This window comes from Plasmodium vinckei (assembly GCF_900681995.1).
Source record: "Plasmodium vinckei vinckei genome assembly, chromosome: PVVCY_10".
Lineage (NCBI taxonomy): Eukaryota > Apicomplexa > Aconoidasida > Haemosporida > Plasmodiidae > Plasmodium > Plasmodium vinckei.
This window is the reverse complement of record NC_051302.1, coordinates 47,828-74,749: the sequence shown is the minus strand read 5'-3', so window position 1 is coordinate 74,749 and position 26,922 is coordinate 47,828. Positions and strand designations below refer to the sequence as shown.

The 26,922-nt window shown below is 22.6% G+C and overlaps 7 protein-coding genes and 2 non-coding genes across 9 annotated transcripts; 4 read left to right on the top strand and 5 right to left on the bottom strand.

Annotated features, from left to right (window-relative positions):
• Positions 1-220: 220 nt before the first annotated feature.
• On the top strand, positions 221-3,856 carry PVVCY_1000220 (conserved Plasmodium protein, unknown function; the record flags this gene model as incomplete). The annotated part of the gene is made up of 1 exon (XM_008625480.1): positions 221-3,856. One exon carries the CDS (start codon positions 221-223, stop codon positions 3,854-3,856), a length of 3,636 nt encoding a protein of 1,211 aa, XP_008623702.1.
• Positions 3,857-4,782: 926 nt separating this feature from the next.
• Positions 4,783-5,316, bottom strand: PVVCY_1000210 (conserved Plasmodium protein, unknown function; the record flags this gene model as incomplete). The annotated part of the gene is made up of 1 exon (XM_008625479.1): positions 4,783-5,316. The coding sequence occupies one exon, from the start codon at positions 5,314-5,316 to the stop codon at positions 4,783-4,785; it is 534 nt and encodes a 177-aa protein (XP_008623701.1).
• An 851-nt stretch (positions 5,317-6,167) lies between these two features.
• Positions 6,168-11,075, bottom strand: PVVCY_1000200 (conserved Plasmodium protein, unknown function; the record flags this gene model as incomplete). The annotated part of the gene is made up of 1 exon (XM_037634400.1): positions 6,168-11,075. The coding sequence occupies one exon, from the start codon at positions 11,073-11,075 to the stop codon at positions 6,168-6,170; it is 4,908 nt and encodes a 1,635-aa protein (XP_037490499.1).
• A 1,268-nt stretch (positions 11,076-12,343) lies between these two features.
• On the top strand, positions 12,344-13,215 carry PVVCY_1000190 (centrin, putative; the record flags this gene model as incomplete). Its single annotated transcript, XM_008625477.1, has 4 exons — positions 12,344-12,418; positions 12,540-12,648; positions 12,959-13,060; positions 13,175-13,215. The coding sequence occupies 4 exons, from the start codon at positions 12,344-12,346 to the stop codon at positions 13,213-13,215; spliced, it is 327 nt and encodes a 108-aa protein (XP_008623699.1).
• A 1,091-nt stretch (positions 13,216-14,306) lies between these two features.
• On the bottom strand, positions 14,307-14,390 carry PVVCY_1000180. The gene has a single exon. It is a non-coding gene; the product is annotated as a tRNA-Tyr (tRNA).
• Positions 14,391-14,811: 421 nt separating this feature from the next.
• Positions 14,812-14,884, top strand: PVVCY_1000170. The gene has a single exon. It is a non-coding gene; the product is annotated as a tRNA-Ala (tRNA).
• A 1,234-nt stretch (positions 14,885-16,118) lies between these two features.
• PVVCY_1000160 (chitinase, putative) lies at positions 16,119-18,251 on the bottom strand (the record flags this gene model as incomplete). Its single annotated transcript, XM_037634399.1, has 1 exon — positions 16,119-18,251. One exon carries the CDS (start codon positions 18,249-18,251, stop codon positions 16,119-16,121), a length of 2,133 nt encoding a protein of 710 aa, XP_037490498.1.
• Positions 18,252-21,328: 3,077 nt separating this feature from the next.
• Positions 21,329-21,699, top strand: PVVCY_1000150 (conserved Plasmodium protein, unknown function; the record flags this gene model as incomplete). The annotated part of the gene is made up of 2 exons (XM_037634398.1): positions 21,329-21,520; positions 21,673-21,699. 2 exons carry the CDS (start codon positions 21,329-21,331, stop codon positions 21,697-21,699), a joined length of 219 nt encoding a protein of 72 aa, XP_037490497.1.
• Positions 21,700-23,220: 1,521 nt separating this feature from the next.
• Positions 23,221-25,278, bottom strand: PVVCY_1000140 (conserved rodent malaria protein, unknown function; the record flags this gene model as incomplete). Its single annotated transcript, XM_008628205.2, has 2 exons — positions 23,221-23,297; positions 23,391-25,278. 2 exons carry the CDS (start codon positions 25,276-25,278, stop codon positions 23,221-23,223), a joined length of 1,965 nt encoding a protein of 654 aa, XP_008626427.2.
• Positions 25,279-26,922: the final 1,644 nt, after the last annotated feature.

Sequence of the window (26,922 nt, the reverse complement as noted above, 5' to 3'; positions counted from 1 at the left end):
TATATCCATGCATTACTAAAAGAACTATTTTAATAATAGTGCAATTAAAGGCCCCTTAATATACTATTCATGCTAATATATGTATATATATAATTGACTTGATGTGTATATTTGAGTATACTTACTTTTGCATAAATAAAGGAAAGTGATTGTATTTCAAATGGTATGTAATAGGGGGAAAAAGGATAAATAAGAAAAAAAATGATACCATATTTGTATAATGGATATTTGTATAAATCATCTTTATAATAGGCAAATAAACAAAAATGTATTGCAGGATGTATTTTACAAGATCGAAAATATTGATAATGAAAAATTTTTATGTTTTGATGTAAATTCAAGTGGGAATTTATTGGTAGCATCCACAAAAACTTCTCTGTATTTTTTTAATATATTATCTGGAACTTTGCTAATTCAATATAATTATTACAATGAAAAAGATAATGAAAGTAATAAAAAAACAAGTGAAGACGACGATATATTAGTCAAAGAAGAATCCAAATATGACCTTGACAAAGAATGTGATAACAATGATGAGGTTTCTCAAAAAGCAGGAAAAAAACTTGAAAGTGAGGAAATGAGTAACAATGATAAAATTGTTATAAATAGCGAAAATTCAAATAATGAAGATTCTTCACTAAATAAAGTAAATCCACCAAACGAGAAAACGCTTACGAATGAAGAAAATTTAAAAAATGATGATATTTGTGATAATAACGAGAATTCTGTTTGTGTCGATAAAAATACTTATGAAAAATCAAATGATATGAATGATGAAAACTTTACAAAAAGTGAAAATGATGATGAAAACATAATTAACAATATAAATAAAGATGATACAAATGTGAACAAATGTGGCCAACTTTCAGTGGATAATGATTGTCCTGTTAATGATTATTCTATAAAAATAAATAATAAAAGAAAGCATGGTTCAATAAAGGAACAAAAAATTAAGAAAGTAAAAAAACGCTCAAAGCAAACCGACAAGCATGCAAATAGGCTTGGAGATAATTCAAATAACACCAAAGGGAAATATAATGATATAGGTACTAATAAGAAAAATCCAGAAGATAATTCGAAAGATGAAAATTATTGTATTAAAAAAATTCAATTTATTAAAAATGATGAATATTTGTTATGTATATCGAATAGGTATTTGTACATATATAAAATTTGCAACTATCCAATTACTAGAATCATATGTATTGATTTATTATATTTATGTATTGGAATTGAAACCATTATTTCGGAGAAATTGTTTTTTCCATGTTTTTTTTCTGAATATTTTTATCTTTTGTATAAAGAAAATGAAAATATAGGACCAAAAAATGATGCTAATAATGGTTCAAATGATGATATAAATAAATCCAAAGACAATTTTGATAAATTAAAAAATAGCGATGAAATAAAAACGGATTTTTCTTATAATAATGATGGCAGCCGTAATGATTCAATAGGAGAAATGGATCATTTAAAATTATTTGAAAGATATTACGATATTTACAAAAATCTAAGTATTAAGACAGTTAGAAATTTTGAGATACACGATATTAAGTGTGTAAATATAAAAAAAATATATATAGATGATAATAATAATAATGATGAAAAAAGGACAATATATATAATAGATATAATTTTGTGTTTAAAAGAACAGATACCATATATATCAAGAATGTATGTTGAAAAAAAAAAAATGAATAATAATAAGAATGATATAAATAATAGATACATAAACAACTTTATTATTGACATAAACCAAACATTCCCATTAATTTCTCTTGATCAAATGAGTAGCACATTTCAAGAAAGTACAGGAGAAGGTAATTTAAACACAAAGAAAGATGGGGCTTGTACAAAAAGTAAATCGAAAGTTAAAAAAACATCTGCAAAAGGATTAATGAAAAATATAGATGATAGCCGAGAAAATGAAATAATTGAAAATGATGAAGGAAAAGATAACGAAAGAGAAGGAACCACTGTTTCGGAACCTCAAATAGGCGATAATAAAAATTATATATACAACTTTGATGGGGGTGTAGAAAAGTGTAATGGAGAACACGGAAGTATAAATCAATGTGAAAAAATGGAAAAAACAGAAAGTTGTGATATAAATATGGATAATACCAAAGATGATTATATGCATTTCGTTATGTTTTATGAAAATTATGAAAAAAATCGTAAATATGTAAAAAAGTTAAAGAATACTTGTTTTTCTGTATGTCTTTATAAAAAAAAATGTAAAAGACGATTTAAAGAATTGCCAACAACATTAAATATATATGATAATTTAGATAATATTTTAAAAGAATATATTGATAATGAAAATAATTTAAAAACCGAAGAAACGAGAGTATTTAAAAAATATAATGATTATTATTTATTTGATTATTCTGAAATGGGAAAAAATGACTACTTTAAATACCCATGTGATTTATTAAAAAATACCAATATTTTTAAAAATATTAAAAGATATGGAAAATTAGATGAAAACAAATATTATATATTTGTAGGCACTCATTCATATATACTAGTTTTTGAATTACGTTATATAAAGAATAGTGATATTAAAGAAGCAAATGAAAAGAAACAAAATACCATTTTGAGTAATGATAATGTGTATGGACAAATTGAAAATATATCAAGTGAAGTATATAAAGCATATAATAATTTTATTAAAAGTGTGGGATTAACTGTTTGTGAAAACCATTTAAAATTAAAATATTTATTTAAAATATATTTAGGGATAGTAACACCATTAGAAATTGTTATGAGAGAAAAGGGGAATATGATATGTGTTAGAACTTCAGATAAAGTTTTTTTGTATAAAATTAATTACAAATATAATATTGAATGCTCTCTACCGGTTAAAAATAAGGAGCATATATCATGTGATGATAAAATTGAGAAAGAAGATTATAAAATGGAAGAATCGACTGTAAATATAAAAACAAATGACATAAACAAGGTGAATGATAAAATAAATAGTAACAAGATTGATAAGCATATATATAGTTACATTGATAAAATATATCTATATCATACAATTTATAATCCTATTCAAAAAGAAGTACATAAAGTATGTTGTTTTAGTGGAGATATATATCAATCCTATTTATTAGTAATATCTTTAAAATCAGGATTATACACCTTATATATTTATAACTTAAAGCATATGGATTTTCAAAATGCTGTTAAAGTAAATATTTCTGCATATAAAGGATTTAAAGCTATAAAATGGGTTAAATGCTATGATATGCTAGTTTCTTTATCTAATGCAGGTAATAATATTTTAGTTTTAAAAAATAAACATTTAAATAATTGGAGTTTTTTTATGCCTGATTTTGAATTAATAGATTCAAATATCGAGGTTATTGAAGACGACAATGAATTTGATACAATAGAAATTGCAGAGCCAAAATATGCAAATTTGGAGGATGATATATGGAAGTATATTATTATTTATTTAAATATATTTATAAAAAATAAAATATGGATACAAAATTTAATACACCCATCTTGTTTTTTCCCTACATTATATACGGGATATTATAAGAATAGCCCAAGATATTTTTTTTATGAATCATCTTATAATTTTTCAAAAGAAAATATCGTTTGTTTTAATACTGAGAAGTTTACAACAGAAAGGGATAAAAAAAAAGAAAAACACCAAACAATAATTTTCGAAATAAAAAGCAATTGGGAGCATTATATAAATGCAGAAAATGAAAAAACAGATACTGTGAAAGAGGATACAAATGATTTAACAATTGTAGATAACTCTAGCACAGTGGAACTGCTTGCCCCATCTTTTATGTATTATTTATATTACAAAAATATAATAAATTTTTCAATATAATGGAAAATTGTAGATTTAAGACAATTCTTTATTAGTATTGACGATGAATATATAATTTCACTTGTTTACAATTTTTTAGTTCTAATGCAACTACACATGTAACAAAAAAGTGTGCCCATATATAAGTAGATATTTACAATCCCCTTGATGTATGGATGTTTTGCATTGTTGTTTTACGTCATTTATAACTATTTCATTATTTATTTATTAAACGTTTATTAATTTAACCATATTCAATTTAATTATGTTTTAATCTTCATGCTTATATTTAAATATTTACGCATAGTTCCTATGGAATGAATGCGCATATACTCCCTTATGAGTTTTATAGTTTTTAGTATATTATTCAAATTTTCTTTAATATTACATTGACATTAACAAAAACCTAATTTAAAAAATTTTTAATATAAATACACAAGCACCTTTGTTATTCATTTAATTTTACGTTACTTTTTGCGATTTTTATAAGGAAATAGTTTTAGATAAATATATACGAATTGGTTATATTTACATTCCCCTTGGGACTTTTATATTTGTAAAAGTTTAAAATTTTAACGTCATTAGAAGAATATGAGCGTTCAATATTTATTAAAAAAATAAAAATACAAAAAAAATCACCATTGTTTATTATGAAAAATGAAAAAATAAATTATGGAACATGTGCATATATATCTTTCCATTGGCGCTATACAGGAAAGAAAGGCTTATGAAACTAAAACAATTAATAGTTTAATAATTAATATTGATCATAAATATTTTGCATTTCAAATAGAAATGTTTAATTGGTTTTGTTATGATTAATATATATTATGTCTTTTTAGGAGTATTTAAAGTGATTTTTCATTATAAATTTTATATAATATGATGTTTTTGTATTACACATTTTCCCTTTTTCTCCTCAGTTATATTTCGCATATTTACAATGTCTAGAAATTAATAACTGGATGGTTATATGTTATGCTTGACTTTATAACATTGAATAAGTGGGTATTTTCGATGGCAGCTGCTATCCTTTCTTTATCATTTAATTGCTTATTAATGGAGTGCTCAGAATTATGAGAGCCTGGGTATACATATATATTAGTTTTAAATATATTTGGTAAAGAAAACTGTAATTTGATATTTATCATTAATCCAATAAGTGTTGCTAAGGAGCAATTTGGTATTGTTGGAGTAAAATAAACAGTAACTGTTTTCTCTTCACGATTTATACTAATATTTTTTTTTTCTATTATTTTTAAATTTTCCAATGTATAAGAATACTCAGGGTCTTTGATGTCTTTTAATAAATCAAAAATTTCATCTACACTTATTTCATTTTCTTCGTAATGTAAGTCACACAAATCACTTGAATGATATATATTGTCCTTAATTGCTTGTTCGTTTATTGTATCCTTTTTTCCATCAGTGTTTGTGTTATATAATATAGGGTTTTCATTTTCAGGTTTATAATCATTCATTATGTTATGTATATATAATATATTATAATTTTTTCGCAAAAATAATAAATATATAGGAACAAAATAATTGCTTATTTCTTTAAAAAATAATTCATAGTATATGCATAATTATTAATTAGCTAATTTATAAGTATATGTTCACAGAGTTTTATATGATACGAAATTTGTGAATCTTCATAAAATTAAAAGTTTTTTTCTTTTCTTTATTCATTTATTTATGAAATATTTATATAAAACAAATATATTATCCAGTATAATAAATTATTTATTTTTCAACCCATCATTTTATAATTTAGAGCAAAAATGGAATAAGAAAATAAATATGTATAAGTATAATTTACGGTTTATATTATACAAATCGTGGATTTTTAAGGAGGGGGGAAATTGCTCCCACAAAAAATACGTATACAGTTTATACTAATTTGAATTTACTAAAAAATAAAATAATAATAGTTCATAAAGCGTATAAATTAATATATATGCTATAATAAGATACGAAAAAATTATAAAATATCATAATATATGAATAAATGTTAATAAATTATAACACTGAATTAAAAAATATAATCACATATAATTATATCACAAATATTTAAAAACAATAAAAAAAATATATAGGAACATACAAGGTAATATATGATAATATGCTTGTTTTAAAGTTGAATAATGATTACATTTCTACGGCATTAATATAAAATGTGCGTCTTATAGCATATAAATTTGCATGCATATTTATGGCAACCAACAAGCAAACACTTATCAGAAGGCTTATTTATTAGTCTTCATATTTTGACACACATTATGCCTGTGGATATTTCTGTCAGTTGATTTATATTTTCCCTTTTTTTCATTTACGAATTTACTGATTTAATTTTATTTTGTATGTATTTTATTATACCCATTTCATAACTAGCAACGTAATTATCGGGGATCATCTTAAAATGATGATATTTCATAATGATAGAACGCATATGCTTATATTGAAAAAAATCTGGATTACAATTCTTTATTAAGTAATCAAGCTTTTCTAAATTATAAAAATGTAAATCTAAATAGTGATCGTAATAATTAACTTCATTAGACAAATATATATAATAAAAATTGTGTCTCGAATTATTAGTTGAATTTTTTAAATCATTAAAAAATTTCATATATATTGTATTTTGTATTGCTGTATTATTATTTTTATTTATGTAATTTTCAATTTCTTTTTCAAAGTATTTTATATTTTGTATTATAGAATTAGATATTGTCGAAAAAAAGCATTTTAATGTATTTATTATGAAATGTTCTCCTGTGTAATTATCTTCATATTGATTATTGTGTGCTGTGTAATTTTCAGTTTTCCCATGTTTATTATTTAAAGGCGTTACTGTGCGTTTATAATAATGATTATGTGATAATAGAGTATTGCCATTTTTGGTTATAGGCATATACTTATTATTTTCTTGGGGTTTATAATTACTATGATTTGTTTGCTTTTTAAGGTTTTTAGAACTGTTTATTATAGGAATAATTTCCTTTTTGATATTATATATAATTTCTATATTATTTAAATTAAATATATAATTAATTAAATTCCAAAGTAAATAATGAATAACAATTGATGTAACTCCTTCACACGAAAACATTAATTTCCTTTTCCCATCATTTAATATATTTAAATATAAATTCATATATTCGTTCAAATTCATTTTAAAGTTTTTATTTTTTAAATTTAAGTCATCATTTGTTGTTTTTTTTTTCTCTTTTTCATTATTGTAAGCGTCATTGACTATTTTTAATACTTCTTTTATATAGTTACTACTGTCAATAATTCCAAACAAAGAATCACAATATATTAAAATTCGTAGCTCCTCTACAATTTTTAATTTATCATTTAAAAATGAAATGAATATATTATTTTTATCTTTATTATTTGATGTGCAATTTGAATTTTCTTCATTTATTGAAAGACCTATTTTTATTGCGTCTTCTTTTAATTTTGATATTAAGCAATATAATGATTCTATAGATATAATTTTTTCAGAAATAGCATATGCCAAAGTAGAACTATAAATTTTAGAATAATTATTTAAACGGAAATGATATTTTTTATTATCTGTAATATTATTTTTGTTAAAATTGTCTACGCTAGATTGTGTTTGGGGCAAGTTACTTTTATTTATATTCAAATTTTCTAGGTTGCATAGATTTTGCTCATTTTTAATTTTATCATTATAAGAAGTTAAGAAAGAATATAGTTCTTTATATTTTTCTTGTCTTTTTATAATAAAATATATACAATTTAATCCAAGTCTTTCATTGCATTGTTTTGGATCAACGATAAGTTCATCAATTGTTTCCTTTTTCATGAAATAATAACATAACATATATATATATAAATCAATTGTTTTAAAAATATTATTATGAATTTCATCTCTTAAATTGGGTAATAATTCATTAAGTTCAAGATATTTCTGAAGTACTGATATTAGCATATTTGTAGAGTATGATGAAACTATGTCAAAATTAACAATTTCAAAATCTTTCATGCTATATATTTTGTTTTTATCATTTATTAAATTGTGTAGGTTTTCTTTTTTTCCTTCTTCATTATTATCGACATTATTTTGTGCACCTTTCTTTTCACTTTTTCGTTTCAAATTTTTTGTATCATTAGGTTGATATGTGCTCTGTTTTTCTAAAGTAACATTTCCAGAAGATACTTGGTTAGCAGTATTATTTTCTGAATAACCGATGTAATTTATTTCCTCTTCCAAAGGTTCATTTAATATGTTATATGAGGAAAGATCTTCTTCTAATGTTTCGAAATTAAAATTCATTAATGGATTTTCCGAAAAAGGAATATTTAAAAAATTATTAAATATTTTTTTATAAAACGATATAACACCAGAAATTTTAATTTTTTTTTTTAAAATAGACTTATTTCTTATAGTTGGGATTCTTACCCATGTATCATTATTAATAGTGTTGCTTAATTTTCGAATATTCATAGAAAGTATTTTTGAAAGATTATTTTTAATATTTTTTTCTATTTCTTTAAAAATTATATTGTTTTCTATTATGCTATAAAAAATATCTATACTTTCCTTTTCAAAAATATTTGTACATGGAACATCGTTGAGAAAGTATTCTTTCCATGACTGTTTCAAATTTTTGTTTTTCTCTTTTTCGTTTTTATTTGTTATACTATTATTTAGAACCATATTTGTATCATTCAATTCGCATGCTTCTTCGTTAGAATTAGGATTTTTGGTGTCTTCGTGATCTTTTGGATGAGCTGTGTTTAATTCATATATTTTCAAATTGTATATGTATTTATTTGAGCAATCATTTTCAAAAAGAAAAGAATGAATACAAAAAATAATAGTAATAACTATAAATCCTAATCCATAGTTGAAATCAAAATCATCGAATTGTATATTTTCAACAATTGTTTTTATTACTTTTTCTATATTTTTTAAAAATTTATTTTTTGAATTTATGAATATATTTGCACATTTTCGAGAAAAGTTTGCATATTCTTCACAGTATTCATATTTAGTTATTTGGTCCATTAAATAATTTTCTATCTGATCTTTTATATTTGAATATTTGTCTAAAAATGAGTAGTTATTATTTTTATTGTTACATTCATTATTATTATTCATAAAAAGGATGTCTGATGGTGAATTATACGAATTTATATTTTTGGAAAATTGTGAAAAAAATGAATTATATTTTTTATTTTTATGAAAATTTAATATATCATAGAAATTAAAATGGGGATCATCAGCATTATCTTTTTGATCTTGTTCTGTTTTTTCTTTCTGAAATTTATGACCATATTTTGTCTTATTATCGTTTAGAATTTCGCAGTTATTATATTTATGGTCATTGTATTTTATAGAATTTAGATCATGATGTATTTTAATGGAATTTTGTGAATGGAGATTTTCATAATTAATGGGAATACCTTTTTCTTTTTTTTCGTCCAAATTCGTTTTTTTATCTGCCTCATCCTTATTTACTAATTTTGATGCATAATTTTTGTAGCAACTTAATAAATATATTATGATAAAATCATATTTGTTAAGAATATCAAATGTGATTTCATAAATTTTGACCATCGAGACATAACTATCTTTTTCATTTAATTTATAAACTAATTCATTTAAGGGAATAAACAACAAATTATCTTCATCTTGATTTTGATTTATATCGTTTTCACATGCAGTATTTAGACCACTAATATTTTCTGATGGATGTACTGTTTCCTTTTGCTTGTTTATTTCGTATTTATCAGTGCGTGAATTTTGTATGCCATTATTATTATGTGCATTTTTAAACGTTTTAATATTTTTCAAATCATCATTATATTTTAATTCTATATCACTTGAACTTTTACTTATTTTATGTATATCTTCTTTTAATACCCTTTCCGCTAATACTGTTTTGTTAGTATTTTCCAATATAGGAGTATTTTTTAATTCACTGTCAAATGTTTTTATGGATTTATCATTTAAAAACATAATTTCTTCTTTTAGCTCTCCATTAGATGCTTCCCTTTTTTCCACATCTCTGTCTCTGTTTCTTTCTTTTTCTTCCGCATTTTGTGAAAGGGCACCTTTAAAAGTATCCTTTTTTTTTTGTATAATTACAAATGATAGAATAACTTGCTTTGAAATTTTCCGAAAACACTGATATACATAACCTAATAAATTCTCAATAAAATTTGAAGATTTTGATTTATAAATCAGGTAATATATTTTGAAAGAAACTTGTATTTGTATTTCTAAGTTTTTTTTAGAATTATTTGAAAATAAAAACTCAATGAAGTCTGTTTGGTTTTTTTGTTTTAATCTATTTAGGTATTCCGAAGACATTTTTTCTTTTAATGCACGTATGCAATTAATATTTTTTAATAATTTAATATTATCATTTATTAAATTAGACATCTCGTAATATACTAAAGATGCATACTCATAATTTTTTTTTAAAATGTTTCTAAAAATGATTTTATCAAAAATAGAGATAATATAAATAATTAAAATAACTGAATTGATTTTTTGATTTTTTTTTTTTTTTTTAACCAATTCTATTATATTTAAGGTTTCTTTATATTTGTTATCTTGTATTGCTTTTAATTCATTCATATTATCGACTACTAAATCGTTAATATTTGATATGTAATTTTCTATCTCTCTAATTTTAACTGAATTTATAAGATAATCTTTATATCTTTTTTCTAATTTTTTATATATTACAGTTTCAATTTCTTTTCTGATCGAATTTAAATTGTTTATAATTTTCAAAATGTCGTCTACATTATATATATTAGTAACTTTGCCATATTCTTGCTCAAAAACAAATCTTTCTCTTTCTTCGTAAGTCCGTTTTTTATCCATACATTTTGAAAACAAATAATCATGTGTATTACGGTTGCATGTGTCATTTAATGGATATAATTTTGTCTCTTTATCTTGATCATTTTTCTTATTCTTGTTAATTATTTCTTTTTCCCTTTGGCCATATTTATCATTTTTTTTTTTAGAATTTTCTACATTGTTATTCTTTTTGTTTATATCTACAGCAAGTTCTGTGGTGTGATTGTTTTGATATGTTTCCTTGGGTGGAGAATTCTGAGAATAATTTTTTTTATGTTCTTTTGCGTCATGGTTAGAAAAAAAATAAAATTCGTTTCCTGTGAGATGATTTATGCTATTTGTTGTGTCAAAAATTAACACAGGATCATCTTGTTTTTCTTTAATTTCCATTGTTTTTGATTTGTATTTTCTATATATAATATCACATTATTTATTTTATTCATTTTTTTTTCACAAAAAAATATATAGTATAGAATATGCATATGCATAAGATGGGTAGATAATTTTATATTACATTTGTAATTTCGGGAAATATATGACAAAATAAATATAATAATATAGAGTGGTTTATATGTGTATGTGTTTCCTATTATGTAAATATATCTCTTAATTGATAGAAGAAAAAATAAGTAGCCTAGGTATCCAAGAAAGTGATATTTTAAATAAGAAAAATATATATATGTTCCTATTTTATTATAAAAGTTTCCTTTTTTGTTATGCTGTATTATTTTTATATTAATTTATTTTACGTATATACTTTATTTTAAAGAGCCTTTGGCGGTTATTGATGAGAATAATACGATATGCATTTAAAGGGATGCATACAAATGAACATGGAGTATTACCTATGTATGTGATATACAAGTAATATTATGAAAAAAAAAAAATTTTAAGAAACAAAAATATTTATATGTATATTTACGCATTAGTGAATATGATAAAAATAAATTTATGTGGTTAAGAATAAAGAAATGAATAATTAAGAAAAATATCATATATTGTGTATGATTGCATTTAAATAGGTAGCTCCAAAAATAAACAATTTTTTCCGCTCAAAATTTATGCAAAAAAATAAAAATATATTATTTTAAAAATGTCCATATCGTTATAATATTGAAATATATATATACTTTTTTTCGTAAATTTTTATATGATTTAATTTTTAATATATATTTATTTATTAAAAAACATAAAGTGTACTTGAGAGGAATTAGTGAAATAATTGTTTTACGAAATTGCGATAAATCAAAGTGTGCTAAATTTACGTACATAAAGATTATCGTTGTGTTAGTTAAGAAACCAATGTATGGAAGTAAAATACTTGACATCATCAAGAAGAGATAGCCAAGCAAAGATGAAATATATATATGCAACATATATGCATTATGTCTTATTATTTTCCTCCTCGCCATTTTAAACATTGAAATTTTATGTTTGTTACATCCAATAACATATGTTTCAGAAAATAGATAAAAGCGAGATTAAAAATAAAACAATTAATATACAAACTTAATAAATATTTAGGAACAATTTGATATATATGTTTTGCTAAGAATATTGTATGCGGTGTTAATCAATTGTGCTATTTTTATATTCATTATAATTTATTTGTTTTATTCATACTTTTTTAAATATACAACTAATTTGATTTTGTCATAATGAAACGATTTTACTTAAAGGCAAGTGCCCTCTTATTTATGTTTATATCTTTTTGGGATGAAATAAAATCGACTGTAATATAATAAAGCCTAATATTTATATTTAGTTACATAAATATATTAATGTACATATAAACTACAAAGTTGATATACATATGTGATTTTAAATTTGTTATGTCTTTAATTTATATTTTAGCAGAAAAATGATAATAATGCGGCGAAGGGTGGCGAAACCTCTAATTTGTCTAAACAAGAACTAGAAGAAGTTTATATGGAATTTGTCGAATATGATATAAATAGAGATGGTAACCTATATATATAATAAAAAACGACTGAATTAATTATATAACACGATTAAATTATTAAAAGCAATAACGCGTACAATTGCAAATATATATGTTATAAGATTTTATATGCGTACAAATATCGCAATAAAAGATATATCAATGTATTTATACATAAAATGATGAGGATATTAATATTCTTCATCTTAAAAATAAATTAATATGCATGACTTAAAACAATTTGAAAACATTTTTAATTGATATATACATACAACATAGATAAGTACAATATAAACATGTTGATTGTTTGTTTTTCTCAAATTTTTTAAAGGTTTAATTGACGCCGAGGAAATTATATCAGTTTTAAAATATATGAAAAAATCAGATTTCATAAATTTTTTTACAAAAGTCGATTTAGACTCATCAGGAACAAGTAACAATAATTTTATTCGTTGATATATATACTTGTGTGTATATTTTTCTCATATAACATTGTCTTGTGCTATTTATTCCTTTATTTATTATTTTTTTTATTTCGTTTTTTTAGTTTCACTTAATGAATATATGGTATTCATAAATTCATATTAACCCTTCCGTCCTAATAATAAAGGCTAATAATTACCAGAGGATTAAAATGAATGAAAAAAACGATATAGCTAAATTTGAAGATTTTTTAGACAATTTTATTACAAGATGCTTAATTTGAATTGCATTTTCCGTTTAAAGCGTTATATATACTATATGTATATACATACATTTATATGAACTGATGTGCATAGTTTACATGATATTCAAAAGTATAAAAACTTTTAATATTAGTGATGGGAAAAATAATTTTCATTTAGTAAATTCATAAGCCACATTTTTTTTTATTATTTATTATTATTTCATTATTTTGATTTTTATTTTTTTGCCCCTTTTATTAACTCTTTAAATTGTAAATATACAATTATTTTTCACAAAATGGGAAAATAATATAAAAATTTGTTAAATAGTAAATATATTAATATATATATACTAAAAATTGTTTTGCCCACATAAGTATCTATAAATTGAAAATAGCATAGCTAATGAATATATATATTACGATACCACTATGCAAGTAATATAATAAAAGCTATATATTGCCGCCCTCATAGAATTTATAATTATTTAATCTCAACTTTGCTAATTTACTAAATTAAATGGAACAATACGAAAGACATAATAAATGTGACTCAAGTTATATTTTAAATTTTATTAAAAATATTTAAAAATACATGCATCAAACTATCATAGATATAACAACAAACCAATTTACGAAAATTAGGATTTTAACATGAATAGGTTTAATCATTCATAAAAATAAAACACACAAGCCTATGCGGATGGAATACACAATTTCTAATCGTTATATCGAAATAATTATTATATATTAGAGAAATCAAATTATAAGCATATTAAATCATTTAATAATATTATATAAATAAAATAATTTTTATATAAAAATTTCGGAAATAAAGTATTCAAGTAACGAAGCTATTTTAGGAAAATTCATTTATTTAAAAAAATAAATATATATTTATTAAATATATGAATAAATTTTTTATATTAAACAAGAATAAATACTTGATAATTTTTTTTTAAGTAATAGTTAAAAAGTAAAATTAAAAAGGTTTTTTTTTTATAAAATAAAAATATCCGATGAACCGGAATCGAACCGGTGACCAACAGATAACCATTTCAACTACAGTCTGCCGCTCTACCAACTGAGCTATCATCGGTATATTTTATAAAAGTAAATGTTAAATTAATATAATTTCAAAATAATGATTATATATACCTTTTCCTTTAAAAAAGGCATATTAAAGAATAAATGAGCTAAGGGAATTTTCCTTGTATTAAATGAACATTTTTGTGTTTTTTTAATTATATAAAAAATATATTTATTATGAGTTATTTAAAATCTTGATATATATAATTTTTTAAATATAACCATGCATACATTTTTTTATTATGATTACTATATCCTTAAAATTTAAATATAGCAAAAATTGCATATATTGGTTTAAATTATTAAATATATGAATAAAGTTACATATTTATAAACTTATATATCTTTATATAAATTGGAAAGCATAATGTTATATAAGGCGATGTAAATGTATTATTTTAATAATATACAATTTCATTAATATAAGATGAGGGCGGCTAGCTCAAGTGGTAGAGCGCTCGCTTAGCATGCGAGAGGTACGGGGATCGATACCCCGGTCGTCCATATTTTTCTACATTAAAAGGAAACATTATTATTAATATAATAGTTTTCAATAATATATTATATTGTTGGTATATTGTAACAATTATTATGAACATATAATAATGATTTTTGTATTTTATAAATCATTAAAAAAACGTATTAAAATTTTTATATTTTTTAATATGTATTTTATTCGAATAAATTGGTAAATTACTCTCATTTTTATGTGGGAGTTATTTATTAATTGTTTAAATGTAAACTGGGAAATATATATTTTTTTATAAGCATATATTTAATAGGAATGTGCTATTATTTGACAATATTTTATGTTGCAAAAACATAAAATTGGTTCTAGCTTAAATGAAGACATACATAGATAATACATAATTATATTATCTATACATATAATATATCGAAAAGTAAGCATTATTTTCCTAATGATACAATAAAAGGCATCATATATTTTTTTATGTGTAAAGTTATACTTTGTGGCTCCAAAATATATAGGATTTTTATATTGGAAAACAATACAAAACTCTATATATTGACTAATATATAAAATTAGCGCATCATATATGAAAACTGTTCTATTTTTTATTTGACAACATCCACTCATTTACTATATAAAGGATAATAGAATTTCAATCATTATATATTTTATTACATTAAAAGATTATATATTATACATTGTGCATAACTAATATTCTATTATTAGTTAACATCTATAAGGCCATTGCTGATACAACAACACTTTATGATATAAAATGTATGAAAAATGTTAGTGACGAGATTCATTTAAATTATAAAATGTGATAATATAATTATTCATTTCACCGTAATACAAATGATTTAATTATTTTACTTAAAATTTTATGTGTTGTTAATAATTTCCAAATATATGCAACGTGGCTATAATTTGCGACTCAAAAAAAAATAATACAAAAAATGGCGTAACACAATACTGTAAAATGAATTATAAAATGTGAATTAAGACAAATTAAATTTTTACAAATGTTATATTCTTTAAAAAATTATTAATTGTAGAGAAATGAATTATTTATGTTACAAAAAAGTAATACATTTTTTGATTTATAATAACATAATTTCACAGAACAACTATAAATATTAATTTTCATGCGGATATTTATATGTATATAATATATGTTATAATAAAATATACCAATAAATATTTATTTTTTTTATGAATTGCTTACATTAATTTGTTGCAAATATAATATGTGAGAAATATTTGTATTTATCCATCACGCTCTTGTTCATATGGCATTTCTACTTCAATTGGTTTATGAGGGTGCTTTATATTCCATTCTGCTAATCCTGGACAACTGGATTCATCTAATTTTTCATATGATCCAAGATTAGAACCTTCTGGTGGTCCTCCATGCCATTGTTTAATAGCGAATGCTTCTCCTTTCCAAATGACTTTTGTTCCTGTTGGATAATCAACGTTATAATAATGTGCAGCTTCATTATTACATGTTTTTTCATAACATACTTTTACTAAGTTCCATTCATATCTGTCAACACCAGGTGCACGTGTTGAATATGACCTTGTTACCCATATAGCATCATTGTGTTTAACATATACTCCTAAATTTGGGATAACGACTCCTTGTACATAGTTATCTATAGTGCTACAATCATCAGGGTTAGGAGTTGAAACTATATCTACTGGTGCTTTTATTCCTGGATTTAAATGGCTCCATGCATTATCAACAAAACCATCTAGATCATATGATCCATTAGGTATTTGTTCTTTCATAAATAAATGCCAAATTCCTACACCATCGGCTCTGTTGAATTGGTGGTTATTGTCATGTATAGTTTTTGATACTAATTCTACTAATTTTTTGTTATCTGGGCTAAATCCACCTCTATTCTGTTCTATTGAAAAACCTAAGAAAACCGTTATATCATATTTTTTTCCATAATACAAATGAGATAAATACATATCAAGCATGATATCTGGGTTTGATGTTTCTAAATTATATGTTTGAATAAAAACAAGATCAATTTTATCCTTTGCTGTATTAAAAATATTAACAAATGTTCCTGTAGATAGCATGGTTGCTGCTTTGTATAATTCGCCATTTACAGTCATTTGATCTGATAAATACTGTGTATTATATGGGGTTTCTTCATCTTTACAAAATGACTCCCGTACTGATACACATGATAATGCTGCATTTGATGAGCCAGATATGGAAATTAGCTTATCTTTTGAAATGTTGCTTCTTATTAAATCAATTAATTTAATGTAATAATTTGAAAAGGCGAGCTCATTTAAATTGTTAAAACTTCCATTTGGTTCCCAGTCAATATCGACACCATCTAAATCAAAATTATTAACCATGTTTACTATTTGAGGAATATAGTCAATTTCTTTTGTTATATCTAGCATGTATGTTTCTCCTCCTAAGGATAAAATTATAATTACATCTGGACGAGCTTTTCTTATACGTTGGATTTCATTAGCCATCATACCATATGTTTCAAATTCTAGTCCATGCTTTTTTTGTAAAAATTTTTGAAGTCCATTATATGGTCTAGAAGCATCATAGTACATATTTATACGGGCAAAAGATATATAAATTACAGATACGTGTGGATTGGAATGAGTCATTTGTTTTCCGCTAACTCCTTGGCTATTCCATGATCCATAATATCCTGCAATTATACCTTGCTTTCTTCTTTTATATTCTTCTAAAATTTCCCTTGGAGATTTTCTTTCATGGCTGCCATTTCCAACTTCGTTTCCATTTCCAGTTTCGTTTCCATTTCCAGTTTCGTTACCATTTCCAACTTCGTTTCCATTTCCAGTTTCATTACCATTTCCAACTTCGTTTCCATTTCCAGTTTCATTACCATTTCCAGTTTCATTACCATTTCCAGTTTCGTTACCACCTCCTGTTTCTATACCACTACCTGTTTCATTACCATTTCCAACTTCGTTTCCATTTCCAGTTTCATTACCATTTCCAGTTTCATTACCATTTCCAGTTTCGTTACCACCTCCTGTTTCTATACCACTACCTGTTTCATTACCATTTCCAACTTCGTTTCCATTTCCAGTTTCGTTACCATTTCCAGTTTCGTTACCACCTCCTGTTTCTATACCACTACCTGTTTCATTACCATCTTCAGAGCAATATTTTCCTTTGCTTCCATTTTTACAAATATATTTTGTTTCACAAACAAAATTTTTGGAATCACCGCATAGTGCGTCAATATGTGATAAGGATTTATATTGTTTCCCTGTGTACGCTGTATTTATTGGGTGATTTTTAGTAGTTCCACCCTTAAGCCCAACGGCATAGGCATTATTGATTGTTGAGAATATAATTAAAAAAAGGGATACATAAATATTCATTTTTTCTAAATTTTACAAATATATTAAACACGAAAGAGTTAATTGTATTACTGTATAGACGGAAAAAATATAAATAAAATAATGTTATAAAGTCTCACAAAAAAATTAAAATGGAAAATAAAAATGTAAAAAAAAATTTAAAAGACACAAAAAATGTATATATAAATATAAAATAAAATATAATTAAATATTTAAAAATAAATATAAAATAAATTAAAATTAAATTTAATTTAATTTAAATTTATAAATTATAAAATAATTGAAAAAAATTGGTAAAAAGTTACCCAGCCGATTAACAACAATAAAAAAAAACAATATAGCTTTACAACCAAAAAATGGTGATATAAAAAAAGGCTATTTAAAAAATATATATAATATGTTTTGATAATATTAAAATAAATATAAGAAAAAAGAAAAAAAAGAAAAAATATTTATTTACAAATCATAAATAGCTAAAATACGAAAAAAAACTTCCAAAGGAAAATAAGGTAGCTATTCAAAAAATATATATACATTCATAAAAAAATAGTGATCAATTTAAAAATAGCTACAAAAAAAAAAAATAATACCTATGATATATAAAAACACAAGTATTCCCTTATTTATATGAATTTTATATAAGAAATTTTAAAATATTATAAAGCTATTTCATATAAATTTGTGTTTTATTAGATCAATCCCTTATCACCATTTTGTTTATGTCTAATATATTTTGATGCTTAGCTAAAAGATATAGATAACCTATTTTAACATAATTATAATATTTTCATAAGTAACTTTAAAAGTATTTTATTTGGCTAGTTTTCCGACATCACAAAAAAAATCCTAAATAAATATATTAAAATACCCTCACCTTAAGGATAATTTTAAATGCATATTAACATATATTTTTCGTTTGATTTTTAATGAATTAATTTTTGATACATTATTTTATATAGATTTTCTTTGTCTTTATATTGTAGGTGATATTTTTTTATAGTAATTATTTGGAAATTGTGTGAAACTTTATAAAATACCGAATATTTACCTTTGGCTATTTTTACTTTCTTATATATATTTTTTGTGTGTATATAATAAAATTCATTAAAAGATATTAAAGTATTTCATGTGCAATGAATTACTTTTCAAATAATATATGTGCATATATTTACTGGTGAATTGTATGAACTATTAAAAATTTACAACATATATAACTATGTATATTGCATATAAAAATTAAAATGATAATTTACTAGTATTTGCAATTGATGATATTAATTATTAGTAGTATTTGACCATATGCAGATGCTTTCTTTATTATTCCTAGTAATATGCATATTTAATATTTGTATATGGGGTTTTAATTTACTTGTAAAAATTAAAAAATTTTGTTATAGGATTTTTATAGAATATGATAAATGTATGCAACACAATATACTTTTATAAAAAAAAAAACTGAAACCTTTAAAAGATGAAAACATAATAGAAATTAAGTGCAATGGTAGCAGTGGGATGGTTGTTTGAGCGTGGATGCATTTTTTATTATAAAACATTCAATAATATGGGCAGGATTTAAAAGGAAATTGAACATAGAGAAATAATTATTTATTTTTATTCATTATAATTGTGCATAGTACATATATTCTTTCAATTATGGTTATTTAATGTTCTAAATAGAAAAAAATTGGATCGGTATTTCATGTTTTAGCTTCGTAACATTGTTTTTAATGTTAACAAAACAAGCGTTTATATTTTTATTATTATTAAAACAAAAACAAAAAATAATTATATTTTATGAAAAATATGCTTTAAAATAATTTATTATGAAAGTTACATATAATAAAATAATTATATAGTTTCATATAAAATTATAATTATATTTATAATACAAAAAGCATGCATCTGAATTACACACACATGATTAACTAATACGCCGATCAATAGAACCCGATGCAAAAAAATATAATAAATGAATTTGATAACAGTTAGATGATCTAAATTATATGTGCATTTATTATCATAAAAAGTATGTTTTATTGATATTTGAAAATATTTTTAATTAGGAAAAAAATTAAGTTTTACCTACTTATTTTTAGTTTTTATTTTAAATAGTGAAAATATTACACGCATACTAAAGTGTATTTTTTATCTTATATTTTAATATATTTATTATTATAAAATAACGTTAAAAAAAATATTAATGATTTGTAAAACATGATTATATATTTAAAAATAACTTAAAAAAATCAAGTTGTTTATAAAAGTTAACCGATTTAATTATTTTAATACATTTTCAAAAATAAAAAAGGTAAGTATTTTGTTATATTAAAGATTAAAAAAAACATAAATTTTATAATGATACAATTATATGAAACCTTATGTTTATATGAAATGTATAATAATATATAGCAACAGAACACATTTTAAAATAGAACGAATTGTTAACACACATAGTAATTTTTATCACATAAATATTTTCATTAACATTTTGTTTATTTTCTTCATTAATATTCACCTTAATATTAAAAAAAATACATTTTTAGCGAAGGAAAACTGAAGACATAAATTCACTCCCACATCTATAATAAATAGTAATACCAATAAACATAATATCAATAACGTCCGTATATTGCATATAATTATAAATTATAGCAGTAATTATATATTAACTAACTATCTAATTAGTATTAAATATTTAGTAAAAGATATTATTTCTTAATTTTCTTACGTAATAAAAATATGTTATAGTGTATAATGCATTTTGCATTGCAATGCTTATATGTTAAGTTTAAGGATAGAAATAAAAAAACATAAACACTATTAAATACCAAACTCATAATTAAGCACATTATATTATATATTTGTTATAATTTTAGTATTTACTTGACAATATATGCATTTATAATATTAGCAATACTTCAGTTAAAACAAAAATAAGCATGATAAATATAAACGTCTATCGTTGTATATACATATTATTACTATATTCATTGTTTATTCTAAATTCATTGATTATTATTTTTTTTAAATATAGGGATTATGCTTATTCTATTAGAAAGTTATTAATATAAAATATTATAGTAATTTTAAAAAATTCTATGATGGCGGAACTTACACCAGTTGTTCCATATGGTGTTGTTGCTCTTGGCGACGATGCTAAAGCACTTACGTCAGCTAAAGGTGGCATATTTTCTATATTTGTTGACCCTAAATTCTTACAAGGTGTTTTGTGTGGCATTATATTATTTTATTTAATTATGTATTATAATTCCCGTAAAAGATACCATCAGGTAATATTATAAAAATTATAGCATTTAAAAAATTATGTATATAATTTTTTTAATAACCATTTTTTGTCCTACAATTTATGCATAACTATGTTTAATGTCTGCTTTTATTACTTATGGATTAATATTTATTTTTATTTTTTATATTTTAATAGCAAAACAATTACTATGATGATGAATAAGGGATAGTAATATTATAACCAATTAGACATTTAATAAATTTATAATAAATGAACATAAGACAAATATAACATATAATCATTATAAAGGATTCTTATGATGTAATATGGCAATGTGCAGTAATTAAGATTAGCATTACTGTTTTATGCATCATAGGATTATAAGAGACGATAATAATATAAAAAAAATTATGTTGTATAGAATCCATGGGATATGTTTCGTAAATATATATCTAACTTTACACTACATATATAATTTGATATGCTGATTTATTATTTTGAATTATAAAATATAATACTGTGTACAATACTATGAAATGATACATGCTTATTTACTTTAAGATAATGTTTTATATTTTGATACAATTGTTTAAGATATTATTTTATGAAACTTATAAGATTTATTATTAAAATAATATATAATTTTTAAGATTATCATGAATTTCGGTTCTGGATTATGCTTTGGTTGGATTTTAGGGATCAGAGTTTATGACTCTGAATTTAAAAGACTGTATAAATTTTAAATAATAATAAGTCACATAGTTTTCGTTCATTATTATAAATATTTAGTGTTGTAATATCTATAAACAAAATTATAACTCAATTTTCTCTATATTTTTATCCAAAACGATGGAATTAATCAGTTATATTTCCTATATGATGACATTTTATATTTAAATTACTTCTATATTTTTGTCTCTTTGATTGGTATATGCCAAAATATATATGATATAGTGTTTAATATCAGAGGTGCCATAATATATGTTTAGTAAATATGACAAAAATAAAAAGTTAATAGACTAATTAAATTTCGATTTAAGATTTGGCCATGATGATAAATAGGTATTTTCGTGGAATATAATGTTTTTATACAACTTTTTTATTGGAGGCATAATTACCAATATGAATATTTTATATGATTTTAACAGAACAATATATTTCACATTATATGAGATAAATAAATATTATAAATAAAATTATTAGATATCAGCATCTGAGAATATATGCAAGTTGACAAAAAATAGAAACTATAAGGTTTTGTTAAATAACATTTAAATACCAGAAAATAATTATAAAACATTAATAAATTGAATCATTGATTATCATCATATAATTGTAAAAGCAACTGCAATATTAGATTCAAAATATATAATCTAATGTCTATTATTTTGCATTTGTTATGAAAATTAATTTTTATAATTTTGTACATATATATATTTTCCATTTTTTATTTAAAAAGATGCCAAGTCTGTACAATAATATTATAAAATCACATAATTAAAATCAAATTGAAACAAAATCATGAATTTAAGCTATGAAACATATTGAAAGTCAAATATATTCCTTCCAATATAGTAGTGTCTTATTTGAATTGCCATATTAATTAATTTTGGGTAAGTAAAAAAACAAAAAATTCCGATTATTAAAATGAAATAGGAAAGTAAATATACTATACTACCATCAAATAATCGAACAAATTATTAAGTGTCTGGAATTTCAATGCATCCTCTTCGTTGTTTGTGGTTATTGTTTTAGACTTTGAATAAAGTTCATATAAATGTACATCAATATTGCTATGGACTTGGCGGAAAAGGCGGGGGCTGTAAAGGAGAGAAATAAGCAAAGAATGTTTATATAAGGGGAAAATATGATGTAGTTCTATATACTATTAATAATGGGAATATTTAACTTACTTTTGTCGGAAGGAGTTACCATGAGATTCATATCCATCGCTTCGTTTAAGTATTTGGTTAGGATATTTTCAAAGTGTTTCATTTTTATAAGTGTTTTATTATTTTGGGGATTTGCTATCTGATTTTTGAATCCAGTTAGTGTCTTATTTTTAGCATCAGAATTTTTGGATCTTTCATTAATTATAAGACGATTACCGGGATTGAGAATATCACTTTCTATACTAATGGTATTTCTACTACTAGGACCGTTACTAATGACACCGTTACTATTATAGTACTTTCTAAAAATAGCGTTTATATCTTTAGCTTCGATTCCTCTTTCATGAAAAGCCTTGTCCTTATATACGTCCCTTAAACATTCACTTATGCATCTCTGAAACCTTGTACAAATAAATTTCAATAATGGTAAAACGGCTTTCTTTATTATACCTTTGAAGAATGATGAATCCAAAAAATATGCGCCATATAACATGTCTATCTGTGTAGTATTTTTTCCGCTACCGTCTTCACTAGGAACATCGTGTATAATAGCGGTTATGACAGCGCGAAAAGATTGAAGAAATTGATATTTAGATACAAAGTTAACTTGTGTTTGTAAAATTATACAATTATCAAAAAAAAATAATTTAACATTTTCATTAATATCTGCTCTTGAAGGTATTGCAAAAGATACGATTAATTTTTTTTTAGCTTTTTCCAATCCTACATTATATTTTAAATTAACTGAATATGCAGACGGAACTTGTATAGGATCAGGTAATATATCAAACTTGCTATAGTCAGCACCTTGTTGATCTACTCGCTGATAAAAATCATAAAATGGATTTCTTGGATGAATTTTCGCAAATATGCTTTTATAAACTTCTTTAAAATCTTTATTTACATATAAACTAATTGCATGATGTAAATCACTAAAAAAATCGTTTTCTTCTAATAATGCAATTTCTTCGGGATATAAATTCATAGATATCATTTCATCAACATCCTTTGTAATTAAAACTCTTTCCGAGAATTCAGAAGAGGATTCTATGTCATTTGAATCTAAATTGGTCTTTTGCTTTGTTGTTTGTGTTTTATCGTGTGTTACAGTATTTGCTTCCAGTTTTGGTTTTGAATCCATTGCATATTCTATCATCTTTGATATCAAATCATGTGTATCGTCTTTATCTAATAATGTTGTAAACGCAAATGATTGGTTTTCATCTGGTTTTATTTTAAACCACTCAGGAATTATATTTAATTCTTGTGATTTTTTAATTGATAGGAGTGATTCATATATTACTCTAACAACCGATGAATTTTTTAGTATTTGATTAAATGCTGAAACAATATAAATGTTATCATCTGATATGAAGCATTTCCCTTCAACTAAAACGGGGGCTTGTAATGAAAGTTTGTCTTCATCGTTTTTTATTATAGTAGGTTTTTTTTCATGAGTTTCGTCCACTGTTGTGCTAGATGAATCATTATTTTTATTATTATCATTTAATTGGCCTTTTTTTGAATTTGCCCTTAAATTTTTTACAACTTTGTCATTTGGGTCTGAATTATCCGATGAACTCTCATTGCTTACTTCTTTTGCTAGCAAATTTTCATAAACATAATTTATTATTTCTTGATTGATATTTTCATTAAGAATATCATCTGAAACGCTTTCGTCGTCGTTTAGTTTTGTCCCATCTTGATAAGCTTCTTCATTTGTTCCAACGGTTGTATTTTCACTATCATTGTCTTTTATCTTAATTTCTAAAATTTTATGTAAACCTAAAGCCTCATTATTATCATTTAATGTTAATTCGCAATTATGATGGTTGTTAGTAAATTCAGGTGATTTTTCCACTTCAGTTATAAAATCATGAAATGGTTTCCCTAGGTTTGACACAGCCATAACTAAATAATGGTATTAAAATGGGTTATTATTTGGCATATATATATATATAACCTTGAGGATAACGGGGTTTAAATTTTTATATCAAATATAAAAAAAATATAAAAATAATATACTTCATTAAGGATATGAAAAATGCATAAATATTAACAAAATTTTAAACATAATTTTAAAAATGGCATAAACGCAGGATACAAAAAGTTACCCCCACTTTATATATTTTTATAATATAAAAATTATATTATTAAATCGGTTAAACATTAATAAACTAATAAATGCTTTATTATTTTTTTTAATTATTATATATTTGTAGTTTTTCTATTATACTATATTAACAACAAAAACATATATTATCGAATAATGATACGCAGATTAGTATAATAATTAAATTCATAATTATATTAACAAAATAAATAGAAGAAATAAAAAATTTATATTAATCGTTCTGATAATAAATTAAAAAATATATTATTTTTTCTATATGTATTTATTTTCATATAAAAAATTATATGTTGCAAGAAAATGTTTTGTTGTATCACTGAAAAAAACAACGGTTCGAAATTAATAGCGTATGCATATATTATAAATAAGAACAAATTTTCAGAGAGAAATATAATATATATATTATATATTTAATAAATAAATAAATAAATAAATAAAATAAAAAATAGTATTTCGCAAAAATATGTAATATTTGCAATATTTAACTATAAAAAATATATATGTTTAATAGTTTTGAATAAAAAGTATTTTATACAAATTTAGATACAAATATATTTTTAATATACTTTATATTAAAAAAAAATAGTAATATGCCTTATGGCACTATATATGTAATAACATAATATATAGAATTCAAACAAGCTAATTAACATATGTTTTTTATAAAATCGGCATCCATATATAATTATATGATGCTATTGTTCATATCAACCAGTATTTCTTTGTTTAATCCTTGATAAAATCCCCTTCAAGTTTATATGGATTAATAGTATAAAATTATAATAATTTAAATGCAAATTATTTTAAATAATAGAAAATTTATTAAGAAGAAAATATATTTGAAATATTATTGAATATACTTATACATGTTCATTTTAGCTGTTTTAAAATATAATATATACCAACCATAAATTTTATTAATTGGTGAATGATAATTTAATATTATATCTTTATGGCAAATAAATAAAAGAACGCAAAATATTTTTATTAATACAAATTAAAGTTTTAACAACAATACAAAATAATGAAATAAAAAAAAGTGAATTTTGTGTGGAAATAAAATAGTTTCTTATAATATACTTTTTTATTAATATGTGTTTTTTTAGACATTATAAAAAATTCTTTCATAAATTTATGTTTCGTTATAAATAACGTCGATCTATCGAATCTTGGTTTACATTTGGGTATATGCATTTTATAATTGTATATTAAAATATATACAGATTTATTTCATTAATATTATAAAATATGCGTAATAATCTGTCCATGTTATAGATTATACAAATTATTCAAAATGACCCCGATTATAACATCATATATAAAATGTTTATTACAGTTATATTGGGGGAATTATAATTTAAGTTAAAAAAATGGGGCGTACAAATAAGAGGTTTTGTTAAGTAAAAATATCTATAAAATTAA